The following is an 18166-nucleotide window of genomic DNA, read 5'->3' as shown; positions in this document are numbered from 1 at the left end:
CTGTCAATAAACAAGTGTAGAGAAGGGTGGTGGAAGAAAGGCTGCATTTAAAATGAGCACTCCTTTGCATAAAAAAGAGAGTTTTCTGAGCTACACATTTATTTTTAACAATAATTTTACAACAATCAGAACTCACTGCAAATGGATCAGCTTGTTCCCAAGAAATAGGTGCACCCCACGATGATGGTCGGACTTTTTCTGGAAGGGATTCAGGAACAGCCACAAGAATAAAAAATACATCAAGTATAGCTATTGCTGTGGCCAATGCAACAACTAAATTTTCACTGTAGGCATCCATCATATACGCTCCCAATGCTGGGCTGATAACCATACTTGCTGCAAATGTTGCAGAAACCTGTTAAACAAGAGGCATAGTTTTTTAGACATAATTCCGAGAGAGAGAGAGAGAGAGAGAGAGAGAGAGAGAGAGAGAGAGAGAGAGAGAGAGCAGCAACATCATGCCTTTCAATAAAATATAATGAGTGTAAAACCTAATGAACACTAAACAACTGACTAAAACAGAACACCACGTGTTGTACATTTCATAGTCACTCAGGAAAAATCAACAGGCTACTCTCCTCAAATCACACTTTACATCTTCCTTCTTATAAATTCAAGAAAGACTGCATCCTTTCATACAGAATTTTGAAAACATTGATCCAGGCATGGCTCACTTCCACTTAAAACTGACACTAGGTGCACAATAAACTGTACATTTCCTCACTTGTTTGATTCTACGATACATTTGGTTACAATGTTTCACACTGTAAACCATCACAAGGCTCCAAGGTTTTTTTTCCCCTCCTCATGAGAGAAGCAGCCATGAGTCTGGAACACTGTGTAAGTGTGGTGGAAGGGAACTTCACTTTAAGTATTTTTTTCATTTTTATGCCTTTCACTATTGCAGCCAGTTCCTTTGCTGAAGATCTCAAATTCTACTTTCCACAGTGCCTGATCCACTTGTTACTAATAACAATATTTTACACAGACAATGGAAAAAATTCACATACCCAATTCGTTATCATATTTCTTAATCAAATGCAGATTTTAAGATTTAAAAATGTTCTTATTAATTAAAATTCATTTTACCTATACCTAACAGTCTCACAACACAAAACCCATAAACATACTAAAAGCATATTGAGCCAATATCCGTAATGTAATACTTACAAGGCCATAAGCAAGACTTCGTTCATGCTCTTCTGTAACATCCGCAACATAGGCAAACACGACCGAGAACGTTACAGCAAAAACCCCTGATATGCTGATCATGGCAAAAAACCACCTGAAACAATAGCATTTGGTAAATATAAAATGAAAATCATTACTGGCGCTACACGAAATTATCTTACATGTTGGACACAAATTACAATAATTCAATGAAACTAAAGAAGAATCCTGCATGTTTCTCCTGGACCACGTATTAGCCATTATTCTTTGTCAACAGAGGTTATAGTGGCGTTTGCATAAGGAGGCAAGTGGCAATAAGCAGCGTACCATGTGACGATCCAGTCAATAGCGCCATTCTGTCACGTCTGCCTGCAGCAAGCTCTTTGGGATGTTTGTAGAGTATTAACATCGATTTTCATGTTAGTTTAGGTGTGGTGAGGCTACTTAGCCACTACACTGTTCATTATAGATGGCATAAAGCACACATACTGCTTGATGAGGCCAAAAAAACGGCTGCAGTTTGTCGGGCCAGGATAGGAAGCAAACATGACGAATATTATGTTAAGAAGCAACAGAGACAGTTTACCAAGCACATAAATTCTATTAGGGAGAGTCAGGAGCAGAAACAGTGTCTTGGTGCCATCTTGGTGCCATGCTCGTCCCAGCATTGCCAGTTACCTGGGTATGCTGGAGCATGAGCATGGGACAGAGGCAGAAAGCATACTGACGCCACTGAAAAGCATTATCCATATATATATATCTCTCTCTCTCTTTCTCTCAGTGTAGAATGCTCTTGCAGCCGCCTTCTAATGTGCACACCACTATAGTAAATGTTCATGTTAGTTATGACAGCAAATATAAGTTTTATTTAAGGTTTCTGATGAATATTATTTAAAAGTCCCATCTCAGCAAGAACAAAATGACACCCTGCTGCTCATTTTATGAAAAATTCTTGTTATATTACATTAAAAAAAAATCTAGCTCAAAAGTAATGTTTAACAGAAAAAAATTAAAAAAAAAGAGCTCCTAGCCCTTGATGTACCACTGAACAAGTGCAGTAATGTCTTCTGTGAAGCTGAATTAAAATAAATTCAGATGACCTGTTGACAGTTTTTTTTAACCACATGTCAAAGTGGGAGTCACTCCCAAATGTAACATTTCAGAGCCCTCCTCTTCTCAGTCTCCAATTCACTCAGGTATACAGGGTGAATCAGGAGGAAAGGTACGAACACTTTTAATGTACATTTCTATTTATTTTCTGTATTATTCATTGCCATTGTTTACAATGTACCACAGTAATATAGAGGAAATTGAGATGAACATTTTGATACAGGATGCTTGTGGTCTATCAAGTCAGAAAACTACCTCAAACTGGCCTACAAAAAGTACCTAAGCTACAGCGCACATGCGTCATACGAGATTTTCAATATTCCCATGATATCTCTGTGCAAACTGTTAGTCCTAGACAAATAATAAATAGGACCTTTATTTGTAGCAAATTTAATTTAGTTTCATTGTGTACTAAGACACATTTTCATTGGAGTGTGTGGTTTTCGAGTTATTAAAGAAAAACATACAAAAGTGATATTAAATGTGTTCCATAAGAAGTTTTTTGTTCAGAATCACTAATACTATTCCGTCTCAAAGCATGTACCTTTCCTCCTGACTCACCCTGTGTGTGACTGAGAAAGACTGTGCACTCTGTACTGATGGCAAAAGCACCATTAAGAAACTACAGTAAATTACAATATTTGCAGTGAAGAAGAATACATTGCAGAACAGATATTCGGCATTGTTATAGTGCATGATATCACTGAATTCTTTCCTAATATATTTCTTACCATATCAATATTAAACATGAATTATTCCTAACAAGCACTGACACGAGAAATGTTTTAAACTGATGAAATTATTATTATATTTCAATGAGTGAGATTCTGATCCCCACTAACCACACCAGCATAGGGATTGCTAGTACTTTATCACATCACATCACATCACATCACAAAACAGCCTTCACAGACTTCATTTGTTATAGTTAATAATAGTGGAGCTGGAGAATAATAGAAGAACAACTGTCAAGTCCGTGTGAGAGTATATGGAGATGCTCATCCTATTCCAGTGGCAGACACTAAAAGTTATGCATTACACATTATGGAGAGGCTCAATGTTCACATTACAAGGGTATATATGCTAACAAAAATAAAGAAATGGATTACTTATTCACAAATATAGATGGCAAAAGTAAGAGTTATTTCAAGTTATACAGGAGCTTACGCACATTTGTTCTTCACAAGCATCATTTGCGAGTGGAAAAGTCCTGGAGGGGAGGGGGGTTTAAAGGGTACACTTTATCACATACTGTAATGTGGTCTGTAAGAAGGTCTTCTGTAAAAAATGAAATCCATGATGACCTGAACAGTTTGCAATTTGAAGAATGAAACATGTTGTCAGTTCCTTTCTGGCCACTGTGTACTCAATAACAGTACATATTATGACAAAAAAAGGAAGGAAGACAATTAGCATTTAACATCCCATCAATAGTGATCATTAGAGACAAAGCACAAGCTCAAGTGGGGAAGGAAATTGACTGTGCCCTTTCAAAAGAATCTGGCTTTAGGCATTTTAGGGCCATCATGGAAAACCTAGATCTGGATGGCAGGGTGGAGACTTGAACTGACATTCTCGGGAAGAAAAGTCCAATGTGTTACCCCTGTGCCATTGCACTTTGTTAATACTGTCACTATGAGGGAACAGAATTGTAATGGAACATTTCAAAATCTGTCTAACAATAAAAGAAAAAATGTGAATAAAATTTACCAATTAAGTTCAAAATTGAATTTCAACTACTTAGTTAAGAGAGCCGATACAATGAAAAAATTAGGTATATAACTTACCATGTGTTGATAGTCATCAGTGGTATTGGTGCACAGGTAAAAAATACTGTTATTAATAGGAAAAACTTCCGGCCCCAAACATCAGACAGTGCACCGATTAATGGTGCACTTAGAAAAGACAGAAACCCCTGAAAAAATAAAAAAAGCATCGACCATAAAATTTTATGAGTACTTTTTGGCAATTACTATCATCATTTCAAAATATAGTAGTGCTCCACTTCAGATACGAAGATAAAGCACAAGCTTAAACGAGACATCAGTGGATAAAGAAGACAGCCGTGATCTTTTCAAAGGAACCATCTTGACATTTCTTTAAATGACTTAGGGCAGCAACACACAACCCATGTGCACATGGTGATTTCAGGCCCGCTCGTTCCATACATGAATCCAGTGTCTCAGCCCTTCTGGCACCCTTTTCTGTAAACTAGAGTCCTGGGTCATTATGGTGTGTGTGTGTGTGTGTGTGTGTGTGTGTGTGTGTGTGTGTGTGTGTGTGTGTGTGTGTGTTTGGAAGGGGGGGAGGGGGATGGAGGAGGAGAGCCAGAAAAAGGGCAAATGTATGGGAGGAACTGGTGGGATGATACGGTTTGAAATTTAATGCAAGAGTGTGTGAAGTGACGGCGAATACGAGGAATAGGATGACAGTAGCAATCGATACGCATGTTAGAAGGCAAGCACTAAAGAAAGTGGAAACAGTTCTAGTATCTTGAGAGTGTAATAGAAGAGAGTGGAAGAACAATAAGATGATTAGTGAGAAGGGAAGGAAAACACATGAATTCATGTAGAGTCTAGGAAGCCGAGTCTGGAGCAAGGAGGTACCACAAAAATGCAACAAGTGTTATAATGACCACATTAGACTCCAATATTCATGCATGCGTTGGAAAAGTGGGTAGTGAAGGAAAGGCAGGTGAGCAGGAGATAGGTTTCAGAGATTAAATTTCAAAGAAGGATGGGCCTAACTAGAAGGGATAAAGTAAGGAATGAGAAGGTGAGATTAATAGTACACGAGAAGACTGTGCCAGAGACTGTGGGAAAGACAGGATTACAGTCATATGGACATATTACAAGAATGGAAGTCAGCAGGGCATCAAATACAGGCTCATAATATGACAGTATGAGACAAGACACCTACAGGAAGACTGACATACTGATGGGTTGTTGGAGTGAAGGAACTTGTGAAGAAGAGAGGAGAATGGAGCACATTGGAGAAGGAAACATGGAGGGAAAGGCTTATGTTCCAAACAGACCAGTAGAAAGAGGAGGCGGAGGCGGAGGCGGAGGAGGAGGAGGAGGAGGAGGAGGAGAAGAAGAAGAAGATGATGATGATGATGATGATGATGATGATGACGAGGGTGTTGGTAGTGGTGGTGGTGGTGGTGATCGTAGACACTGTGTCATGTTGTTTGGTACAGTAATGTTTGACATTAGTTTCAACACACAGAGGTTTTCTTGTTGCAAGGCCTTATGTTAGAATGCTGTTTTTATTACTTTTGGATGACAAAGGTGCAATCACAAACTGTTTCCTGTTCATTATATACTTTACTGTCTCTCAAATTCTAACACACAGAAATGGTTCTTTCAACTAAGACATGAAATCCTGCCATTTCAAATGAAATCATTACTCTGTAACATTTCTGACAACTCACACATCCAGAAAGAATGGCTTAAATGAATCTATATTCAGAGTCTATGTTGAAAAGTGTATCAACAACAAATGATTGAAATTGCAGGGTGACAAAGTACATGTAGCACAGCAGTGTTAGTGTAAGCAAAGAGTTCAGTATTACACCAAGCTCAGTGAAGTTCTGTCAAACCAGTGGGCATACGAAATCAAGAGTCAGTATGTATGTTATTGCCAAAGGGTGCAATATTCACATGAGAGTCCGAATGAAGAAGAACGACCCACCTCCGGGAAGTTCCTTTTTTCTACAGTGTACCATTTTGGCCTGTACATTGCATGCTGCTATGTCAAAAGTGTTTATAGGAGACCAATGGACAGAAGAAGATTGTAAACAGCAACAAATGTGTACTGGACAACAAAATATGACTAAAACAAAGATGGGCAAAAATTTTGTTCACCAAGTGGCTAAAATGTTTTTGGAAAGGCCTCACTTCAATCTGTCCCCTTTACACACTGCTGGCAGCTTTGAGAAGCATTTAAGGGCAGCATCAAATGTTATGTTTTTAACTGCCATTGAGAACAAGATGTGATCCTGATTCCAACATACTAAGGGCACTCTGAACAGCAACTAGTACACTGAGGAAATTTTAGAGACAATGCTGCACGACATATTTCATTAAGATAATGCTTAGCCGTATGTGGAAAGGAATGTTTAAGCATTATTCAAAGTTTGAAGTGTAGCACAACATTCCTGGCCTGCAAATTGTCTGATATGATTGAGATACAACTGGTAGTTGACCTGTCCGACATAGTCCTATGGCAACCACAGCTGATCCTTTGTGGTCTCACATACAAACTATGCAGAGAGAAATTCTGTACGAAAATAACTACAACTTCTTTCATTCCATGCCATGACATTTAGAGAGTTTGATAGCAACATTGGAAGACTTTAAACCACGATGAATTCTCACTGAGATAATATACAGTTCAGTAATCCCAATCATTTATGATCTGTGGTGTAAAGTCCATTTTCACTGCACGTACTACGTTTATTATGCAATTCAGTAATGATGATTAGCAGTTGTGCACACACACACTTATTGTCGAAATAACTTCTCAATTTGTAATGCTCTCTCTCGATCTCTCACCCCAACATACTTATTAAATTGTACTCAGTGTCCACAACAAAGAAAATGTATTGTGTTGATCGTTTGCTTTCATAAAGTGATAATATTCTGCGGACACCATTTACAAAACATTTGAATCATATAAAAGATACAGTAACAACCACAACAACAACTACTGATAGCTTAGACAACAAAAAATTATTGTCAAAAGACGAACAGGGAGAGAAGATATAGATGACAAAACTAGTTTTACAAGTGATAATGGGAGCATTATGAAACATGGTTCATGAAATTTACTAACTTTAAATTTTTTTGAGCTTCTCCATGTAAGGAAAATCATTATCTTTCATTGAAGTAAATGGTGTTGCTCAAATTTATAATAACCAACTAAAAAGTTATGGCTTTATAATACGTGATGTTCTCAGTCAGATGTGTAATACACCACAAATTTAGTATATTTTCCTATATAAATTCAAATTTACTAATTTAGGCCCCTTTATGAGAAAGTAATAGTTTATATGGGGTTGGTGAAATTTACAATAAATACTGAAATGTTATGACTCCATAATATGTGATGTGCTCAGTCATACATGTAATACATCACTGATTCACTATTTTTCCTACACAAATTAAAATAAACCAATCTAGGCCTCTTTATTGGAAGGGGGACTCAACAGATATGAGCAACTAAAGGCTAGTCTCTATCTTCAAACAATTTTCCAACAATTTTGAGAAGATAACTGGACTGTCACCAATCTCTTCAATAATGGGATACATAGTCAATTACAATTTGGATTTCAAAGAAGCCACTCTCATAATGCAATTATTTATATATTCACTGACTACACAATCCAATTTTAAAGCTATAAAATAACATAAATTGGGTTCTTCTGTGACACATCAAACAGTTTTTTTGAATCAGTACTTTGCAGGCAAATATTTTCAAGCCAAGTAAAGCAGCTTCAACAAAGAAAACAGCAGCAGCACTTTCCAGCCAAAGTAAAATGGTGTCAACAAAGACAGAGTTTGGAAATAATAAAAATATTCATACATTCTAGGAGGAAAAATAATCTGCACTACACTCTAGTGTAAGTTTGGCGCAGAAGGGGCTGAAATACACAGTTACTAAAACTCTTTGACAAACTACCCATGGAAATAAAAGTGCCAGACAGACAACACTGGTGTTTTCAAACACAGGTTAAAGTTCACCTTTGTTAATAACTACACCTACAGCATCAGAAATTCTTGAATAGAAAAAAGTTGTCAATTATAAACATATAAAGAGCAAGCAGGTAGTGTTAGCAATATAAATTTTTAAAAGGAATAGATGCACCTTTTGTTTGACTGACACATGCTACACCAAAATATTTCTGGGGATCATAACTAATTAGACTACAATTACATTAAAGTGGCTTGAAATTATTTTATTAGTGTGAAGGTGGCACCCACTGAAAACATTTAACAGTAAAACCACACACTATATTATATTGTCTTAGTAAAATTATTCAACTATTTTATTACAAATAACATTTAATCTTAATTTGTTATGCACATAATAATATGTAGGCAGAAAAAAAATCAATGTACCATTCATTCAAACCTGATTTTTGTTAATTAACAAGACAAATGTAGGAAATGTACGTCAATTGGAGAAAACATTATGCTGTTCAGTATATAAGGTGAACCAGAACTCTACCAACAAATTCTCAGAGGTTGTTCAAGGACACCTTCTGGGTATTTTGGTATAAAGGACCACCAGTCTAAAGTGACTCATTACAGACTAATGATTTAATCATGATTTATTTGGTTTTTTGCCACAATTATCCTTGTTTCTGAGAAAATACATTCACAATAGAGAAGATGCCTGTAATATGCAATAACCAAAATATGCAACACAGAGTAATGCAACAACCCCAGACAAAACACGTGAACTTTGATCATGGTGTGTTCAATCTGTTCTATCTGTGTACAGTACAGCATGTAACAAATGCAACTGCTCCCTTACAGGTATTGTTCAAAATTTCAACCACCATGGCCATGGCAAATGCACCATCAACTGTCTTACACACTAAAGAATTACAGGAGTCTGACGTACTACTTCTGCAGCTGCAATAATTCCAGGAACCAGGTCCATGTGAGTAACTATCGGAGTCTTGTGAGTACACAAATTGAACACATATGTTTCCAAACAAGACACACAGCCCATGCCATCAACATCTGCATTGTTGTGTACTATTTTCAGTGTAATACACATGCAAATGTTAATTGGAGTAGGAAACCAAATGAAATGCAACAACTCTGTAATGAGCCACCAGAGGCCGTGTGTTCCGAATACCAAAATACTCACAAGGCATCCCTCAATAACCTCTGATACTTTGTTGATGGAGTTCTTGTTCACCCCATACATGTAAACTAGCATATGGATCTCTGAGAAAATGTTTTCCAAAGTACTTCTGGTATACCAGTCCGACAATTCTGACAGCCCGTCAGATGGCAGGGACATAGATGACAACCACTAGGCAGCGCCCCTATAATCTGCAAATGTTGCCACCACCACCACAGCACTATGCGCGGGTCATGCCTGCCATGCCAGCCTATCAGAGCTCACGGTGGTCCTATAAAGCCGGCAGTGCATGGGCTAAACCTACAGTCGTGTTACAACAGTGCTTGTGATCATTTATCTATTCATCATTGCTCTGGTCACTGATAGTTGCCACGTCTTGGTATCCAATTTGGCTTTGCTCTGTCGTCTTGGTATTTCGGCATGTGGCCTGTGTTGTCAGTCGTCCCTGTTGTGTGTGTCTATGTTGTACTGGCGACTGATGCCGTCAGCCCTTTGACCTGTGTGCTCTGGTCTCGCTCGATTACAGTTACTAGAGTACTGTGCACTTGGAAGAATGCAACAGAAACAATAATGGCAATGAAGCCTATACTTCTGATGCAAAACTTATTTGGATGTACATGATAAGAGAACGCAAAATCAATAATGATAGTTCCTGGAAGTCTTTCCCCAATGAAATAACACTCTGCAATCTTCGAAAAAGTAATCAACTTAGGATAGATGACATTTTGGGAAGCAATCAGGTACCCTATGATACGAGAGCATGTTTTCTGAACAGGAAAGTAGAAAATTTACACAACAAGGTAAAGCTTTATCATAGGACATTGCACTCAAATGTTATACTGCCAGTCAATCTCCATCTTGATTAAAAGGTGTGGAAAAGTTCTTAGTTGTTGCTGTCGAGCAGCAATTTGTCTCCCCAATGCATCCCCAACATTCCCTATAGGATTCATTCCATATAACTAGCTGGCCATTCATACAACAGATACCTCAACATGCAAGAAATTCATTCTCTTCAACAGTTTGTTGCAGATGAGCAAAACTGTTCACAAAGAAGAAGCATGGACCAACTGCACCTCTGAAAATACACATGTAGTACCTCAGAGTATTAAGAGTATTTCACTGACCATCGCTGAGGAGCTGAAGCTCCATATCCATATACATATCACTCCACACCAGGATTCCTACCTCTAATTGGTCTCCTTCAGTAGCATACATGTGACTGAATCAGCTACAGCTTTCCCTCTAGATGTGCAATAAGAATAATTCAGAAAACTTAATGATGGTTTAATCTGGAAACAGCACAGTCCTCCATTTATTCATGGTCCAATTTTGATGTTGCTGACTCCACAATAAATGAGTTCATCTCTACACTGCCACAAACAGAATACACAAGGCCAGGTGTCTGGCACATAGCCATACTACCTTGAGTCTGCGATACGAAGTATGACGTGAAACTGCAACCCCTAATGAAGACAGTTGGAGTCAGGTTATTTGGGGGAGGAGACCAAACTTCAAGGTCATCGGTCTCATCAGATTAGGGAGGGATGTCAGCTGTGCCCTTTCGAAGGAACCATCCCGACATTTGCCTGGAGCAATTTTGGGAAATCACAAAAAACCTAAATCAGGATGGCCTAATGAAGACAACTGATTTGAGAGACCAGTGGATTTTTCTGTGAGTTAAGGCCTCTTGTGGTGCATATACTGTTGGTCGACGTTGTGCTTGTCTGAAATATTTTTAATCTCCTTCAAGGTATCTACATACTCTACTCGACAGAATAGGATCTATGTCATTATGCTGTAAACTTCACCAACACTGCTCACAACGCACATACTAACATAAAAGAGACACTATGGGCTGAACATACTGATTTTTGTTACCTTTGAAACACTTGCCTATTCAAAACAAAGATTATGCGTTTCTGACAGAGAAAGCACATTTCTGGTTTATATTTATGCATAATTGTAAGTTGATAAATTGTTCATGAAGGCTGTGGCATTCTTTTGAAAAACCACAGTATTAAGGACTAAAAACACCTTAAAAATTGTATATCTTCTTTATACTGTAGCCCAACTTCTGTAGCTGCTAATGAAAGCCATGAGGACAGGTTTGGGTTTGGGGATATATACACAAAGACGAGAAAGTTTCTGTTAAGACTGAAACTATGTGCTTGTCACTGACTCAAATCTCAACCTCTGCCCATTATTCTGGAAGCAGATTAGCTGGCAAATAAAGCAAAAGGGGAAAAAAAACCTACAAACATGTAACAAAACAAGAGCTACAATCCGAGGAAGTATTTACAGCACCCAACCATTACAACAAAAACAACAACAACAACAATAATAATAATAATAATTAAAATAACGGAAGGAACTGACACGCAGCCTTCACTGATTGCCAGTAACTTGTCTATTCTATCCTGTAGTGTTTGACAATACACTAAACATACCTGAAATCCACTGGCTTGCAATCGAGGCATTGGCACCACTCAGTAACTTGTGAATGGAGACTACCATTTCAAAAACATTTTCCTACTTTTTGCTATATTTCACTCACAACATAATTGTGGTCTAAAATGTATCTAACAGTAAGCTACCCGCTATCATTAAGAAGTAATGATGCTATATTACCATGTGAACAAAAATCCGATTTCTTAAGCACATACTTTCTTCAAAATCATTTGGGAAACATTACAGAACTAAAAATTCATGTGTAATGAAAAGTAAGCATTTTCTTTTTTCATGAGGAAAGTAAATCTTTTATGGAAAAAATAAGTTCATAAAAAACATTGTTTTATGTGGTTTAGTCTTATATACTGTTAAGGGTTTTTACAACATGAAAATCTGAAATTTTCCCCATTTTTCCTGTCCCAGCCCAGAGTGCAGTGTGAACACCCTGAATGGCGGCTTGTGCTGGCTAGGTGTGAGCCAGTCCAGTACACTTCATCCCAACCTGTCCTGGCATGCAGTGTGAATGCAGCCTTGGAGTAGGGTTGAATAGTCCGGGGGCGTCACCAGTGTTGTCAAGAACACTGTCATGTTGTTCATCGCTCTGCAAGTTGTCATTTCTGACCACAAAATGTGTGGGAATCAATGACCCAAGGGAAAGAGTGGTTTCATAGGTGCCCTTTATGCCACCTCCTGAGGATGTTTTGTGTCAATTCTGAGTGGTGATGCGCCTGAAATGTTTCCCATGGACACCCATAAGAAAATCACTTGATTTCAATGCTAGGTGTTGAGGTTCTAACCTTCATCATAGATGCGTAAAAAGATGGGGTAAAATGTGGGTAAGAGGGAGTGTAGTGACTTCCTCATTGTGTAACATATCTACGATGGTATGGGGAAGAATTATTGTGAAATTTGGTGCCAATGTGACACCATTAATCCGTCTTACACCCCACATGAACTTCTGAGCTGTGGCTTCCTTTTTGCATGTGTCAACACTTTTCTGTTCGAAGCACTGCCAAGCCTGGATTAACACTGCACTGCTACATTACAGAGAAAGATTGTAGGCACCTTTGAGCCAAATTTCAAACTTGTGTGTCACAATGGGAAAAAATTACGGTGTTTCAAAAAAGTGATACATTTTGTGTACAGTGTATATTACAGATACATGTTTCCTATTCTGTTATGTCCAATTGTTTATGTCAACACCAATAATATACAAACAGTATTCAACCACTAATACATGAATAATGAGAAACCAAACATCACAGCAAGCATAAACATGAAAACAGTTGTTGCTCATCCGATACATATAACAAACATAATCTACAAATAAAATATTTAAATGTATTTTGACACTTTAAAAATGTCTCATTTTTAATATCACCAAACAGAAAAAAATTAATCAAATGAACACTGCCATTACCTTAATTCCCATAATTAGTCCATTCATAAGGAATGTGTGATCTGGAAATGTTTCATTGAGAACCTGAAACATGTAATAAATAATGGCGTTTGTACTAGGTAAACATAACATTCCAATATTTAACTTACATTAAATCAAGTTAACAATAAATGCAATTGAAAGTTCTAAAGGTTCTAATTATTCTTTTATACCAATCACTGAGATTATTTCTACCAAAATGGGATGCATCAATGCCATTATCATCAATCTATGTTGTTTATATGAGAAGATGCAAGATGTGTAAGTGGACCTATGACAAGCAAAATGTTTATAATAAATACTGGAGAGACAGTGGTTGTCACAGAACACAAAAATCTGATAGATACAAGGGGAGAGGGGAGGGGGAGGGGAAGGGAGAGGGGGGGAGGGAGGGGGGGGGGAGAGAGAGAGAGAGAGAGAGAGAGAGAGAGAGAGAGAGAGAGAGAGAGAGAGAGAGAGTGAGAGAGTGTGTGTGTGCACAAGAAGAACCACTCTATACAGGGTATGACTGAATGGGCCACACTACTGGGATGGGAAAGTGCAAAGACATAAGTACAGTGATATACAAATGCTCTGCAATCAGACAGCCATTCCTTCTCTGAAAGTGTCTCCTATATTTGTGTTCCTCATGGGACTGAGACTATAATACAAAATAAACACAGTGCAAATGAACATACAAAAGGAGAAATCAGGAATTCATTATCAGATTCAGCATTTTATTAAGTGGTTCACAAAAGAAAATCTTTTTCTGGGCATTACTAATGAAGCACTGGATACATAATGCACAGAGTCAGCACGTTTGGTCTGCAGAGATATATATTGTGTAGGGAAAGCTGCATTGCAAGAATTTGGATCCAAAAAGGTACAATTGGGTAAATTTGATGATGGCTTTCTTCCCACACAGCGATACTACGTTTGAAAACAACACAGCTGACCATCATGCACATCCTGAATAGCAATGGGTCAAACAGAAGTGAGACCACTTTAATTGTTTTGGGTGGGCTGCAAACTCACAGACCTGTTTGCTTTTCTTCACTTATTACGAGTGGTGGACCTTTGTCACAATAATCCAGTGCATTTTCCTCTAGATAAAAAACCTTGGTCATGTACAATTTACTCAAATATGTTCTTGCTTGCAAATTCCTGACTATTCTCAATGAAATGCATTGGGAGCCACGTCTGGTGTGTTTTCACACTACCAGAAGCTGCAGGATGTGTACTGAAACACACCATTAATCTGAAAAACTCACAATGGGTGAAGGAATATATTCATTTTGTGATCATATGAATTACACATAAATGTGTTTGGAAGCCTTCTTCTCTCACTGCAACAAACAGGGACTATGATGTAAACGTTAAAGTTCATACATCAACAGAGGTTCTCTACAACTCAATATGAAAAATAACGAGACAGATACCTGACAGCAATCTGTTGAGGGACATGAAAGAAGATCAGAGATAAATATCTCAAAGCAAAGGTCATTAGGGATGGTTCATTAACTTAGTTGTGGAAACAAAATGGAAGTGATATGTTTTAAAGGAACATCCCAATACCTTATGTCTGGAGAAATCACATTAAAAACTTTAATTAGAACAAGTGAAAGATAGCATAGGATGTTAAATGATTGTGCACGAGGCATTTAACACATACGCCAATAAACAATGGCACAGTTGCTGAAGTTTTTTTCAAATGTTAGATCATAATTAACAATGAAAACAAAAACTATTGATGTTCTACAATGTTTATTTTGTAGGCTGAAAGCCTGTACACGAAATAAATATTGTAGAACATCAACAGCTTGTATAAAACCCACTTGGGCTACTAGTCGCATCAAATACAGGTACAATTTTGAGCTTTCAACAAAATTCTCCATCATTTTTGCCAGAGACAAGTGACCATCGTGGTTGTTGCTGTGTTAAGTGTTTATAGTCCATATGTGACTTGGGACTGATCATCATATATCATCATTACACCATACTGCCAGAGATTGTGTCCAAGCCTGTACTGGTGATGCCAGCACTCTTGTAGGAATGTAAGGAATTCGGCACATTTCTATGTGTCTTCTCAGCATTAAGAGCTTGCTTCCACACACTACTAAGATTATAGCCACTGTTCTCGTTGCTGTTGTTTTCACACATTCTAATTGTTGCTGCTTCTTTAGCAGCAGGTCCCCTGTATGTTGATGTGTGGAGCAAGATTTTAATTTCATGCAATATTATTTTGTGTTTGTAACTCTCTATTCAGCAACTGCTGGTTTCTTAATTTACCAATTTTTAATGTGCAATTGATGCTCTGTAACCAGTCACAAATGGTAAGGGTACACTGTGACCAATGTAGCTCCTGCTGTATTCACAAAGAATCTTATAAATTCCAGGGACCCTGAGACAAAGACTGTCTTTAATTGTGGGCAGGACTTCCTTTATGTTCTTGGGCAGTAGAAAAATAGGTATCACGCCTCTTCTGCCCAGGATCCTACCTACTTTGGTAGATGTGGACCGACAGACAGGATGGAATACAATAGGTAGATTATCATGTGATTGTTCAACATTTTTGAATTTTTGTTTATTTATATCTTGAGCCCATAGCCATTCTTTCAGAACAAATATTTAGAGATTAATCTTGCAGTCTTGGTGGTTCTGGTCACAATTAGCGGTAACTCTACATATTAATGTATTTGCAACAGCTCTCTTCCAGACAGGGTGGCGAAAAAATCTACACCAAGATGTAAAATGTATGTGTGTGTGTGTGGCATACACGCCGTGCATCTGATTATCATTCGACCAAAGCATCTAAAAATGGTGACTTTCCGTATCTCTCTGTCGCAGTAGTGAACCACATGTTAAGATACATGCTGTTCATGTGAACAACGAACTGCTCCAGAACTTTGGCACATTGTGGCCAGACCATCAATATGTCATCAACATATCGATAAAATGAAGATGGGTAAAACGCAGCCAAATTTAATGTGCAATCCTCAAAATGGTCCCTAAAGAAGTTGTCCACTGATGGAAACAATGGAGAACCCATGGCCATTCCATTGGCATTTTCATACAATTTACCACCACACAAGCAGTAATTGAGTATCAAAGCATGATGGAACAGCTTCAAGGGAGTTCTGGGAAGAAGAGGCATAAGATGTATTTTCTGACTGCCCAAGAAGATAAAAGGAGATACTGTGTGTGAGATTAAGGACAGTCTTGGTCTCTCAATTCCTGGAATTTGTGAGTGTGGAAGCAATTACATCGGTCAATCTATCAGTATCATTTCTGACTGCTGTGCAGAAAATCAAAGACATATTTAAAATTGTGAACATTTGCTGAACACAGTGTCACAAATAAACACAGAATAATGTTTGATGAATCTAAAATCTTGTCCCACACATCTATATAGCGAAATTCTGTTATTATGGAAGCAGTAGAAATTAAATGTGCAAGAATAACTTGAACCGGGACAGCAGGTATAATCTTAGTGGTGGGTGAAAGCAAGTTCTCGAAACTGGGAAGACACACCAAATGTGATGGATTGCTTCTTACGAGTGGGCTAGCACCACCAGTGGTGACATGGAGACAATCTCTGGCAGCATGACATAACGATGGTATACTCCACTCACTCACAGGCTGTCTATAGGCTATAAATGGTTACCGCAACAGCACCATTACAGTCTGTTGTTCCTGACAAAGAAGATGGAAGATTTCATCATACGCTCAAAATTAAAACCAGATCTGCTGCAAAAAGTAACTCACAATGTTTAATATGAGGATGGCATAGTGAGAAACTTCAGTCTCATATCAACAGTTTGTGATTTCACTGTTAATTTTGACAATGACAAATATTTCTTGAAGTAACTAATAGTGACATCTTAATTTTGAACATGTCAACTTACACTATTAATGTGATTATTGAGGAAAGTTAACAATTTGTCCTACAGAGTAGTGCATTTCAGGTGACCATCTTGAAATTTCCTCAGTAGTTGCAAATACCAAACTGTCGTTTATACTAACTGATATTACATAAGGGGATTAGAACTTTTTCACATAGTGCATGTTTGTAATACGTGTATGAGCGTAGAAACTGAATGCCTCTTTCATTAGGAACATACAATGTGTAATGATATTTGAAAGTATCATTACAATCCTTCTGGGTGTATTACCAAATCACCTTATAAAATATTTAAAATGCTAAAATACTAAAATAACAAATTTTTTGGCCATGTTACAGTGTCCTTCTTCAGGGTATAGGCAAATTAACAGGATAGAGGATGCTTCAGTACATAGCATTGATAACAGTGTCATAAGACTACCAGCACCACCTTTCTTAAATTTTATTTGCCACAAAATATCACTGGTCAGTGTTAGGAGAGAGGGAAGGGTTACACAGCTTGCTCGTAATTGGTAGCCTGCTATGAATCAGGAAGAAGGTTGTAGAGCCAATATTTTCCTGCTGTTTATTTTGGAGAATAACACCAGTTATGCTTGCACTTTTTGTTTAGCTGGTCATGGGGATGCTGCTGCTCTATGATCACACTCGGCCCACTCAATAGAGGAAAGTCCACTGGACCTGACGGGATACCAATTCGATTCTACACAGAGTACGCGAAAGAACTTGCCACCCTTCTAACAGCCGTGTACCGCAAGTCTCTAGAGGAACGGAGGGTTCCAAATGATTGGAAAAGAGCACAGATAGTCCCAGTCTTCAAGAAGGGTCGTCGAGCAGATGCGCAAAACTATAGACCTATATCTCTGACGTCGATCTGTTGTAGAATTTTAGAACATGTTTTTTGCTCGAGTATCATGTCGTTTTTGGAAACCCAGAATCTACTATGTAGGAATCAACATGGATTCCGGAAACAGCGATCGAGTGAGACCCAACTCGCTTTATTTGTTCATGAGACCCAGAAAATATTAGATACAGGCTCCCAGGTAGATGCTATTTTTCTTGACTTCCGGAAGGCGTTCGATACAGTTCCGCACTGTCGCCTGATAAACAAAGTAAGAGCCTACGGAATATCAGACCAGCTGTGTGGCTGGATTGAAGAGTATTTAGCAAACAGAACACAGCATGTTGTTATCAATGGAGAGATGTCTACAGACGTTAAAGTAACCTCTGGCGTGCCACAGGGG

The 18166-nt window shown here is 38.1% G+C and overlaps 1 protein-coding gene across 1 annotated transcript in view; it reads right to left on the bottom strand.

Annotated features, from left to right (window-relative positions):
* The window catches only part of LOC124721422 (hippocampus abundant transcript 1 protein), a 98891-nt gene that overhangs the window by 53258 nt on the left and 27467 nt on the right, over positions 1–18166 (bottom strand). The window contains exons 3-6 of the mRNA XM_047246396.1: positions 13028–13090; positions 4068–4195; positions 1171–1285; positions 137–355 (exon numbers count right to left, since the gene is read on the bottom strand). Coding sequence (XP_047102352.1) covers positions 137–355; positions 1171–1285; positions 4068–4195; positions 13028–13090 — 525 coding nt within the window. The remainder of the gene's footprint in view (positions 1–136; positions 356–1170; positions 1286–4067; positions 4196–13027; positions 13091–18166) is intronic.

Source organism: Schistocerca piceifrons, chromosome X (assembly GCF_021461385.2).
Source record: "Schistocerca piceifrons isolate TAMUIC-IGC-003096 chromosome X, iqSchPice1.1, whole genome shotgun sequence".
Taxonomy (NCBI): domain Eukaryota; kingdom Metazoa; phylum Arthropoda; class Insecta; order Orthoptera; family Acrididae; genus Schistocerca; species Schistocerca piceifrons.
Note: the sequence above shows the minus strand (reverse complement) of the source record. Positions and strands in the feature narration are given on the sequence as shown.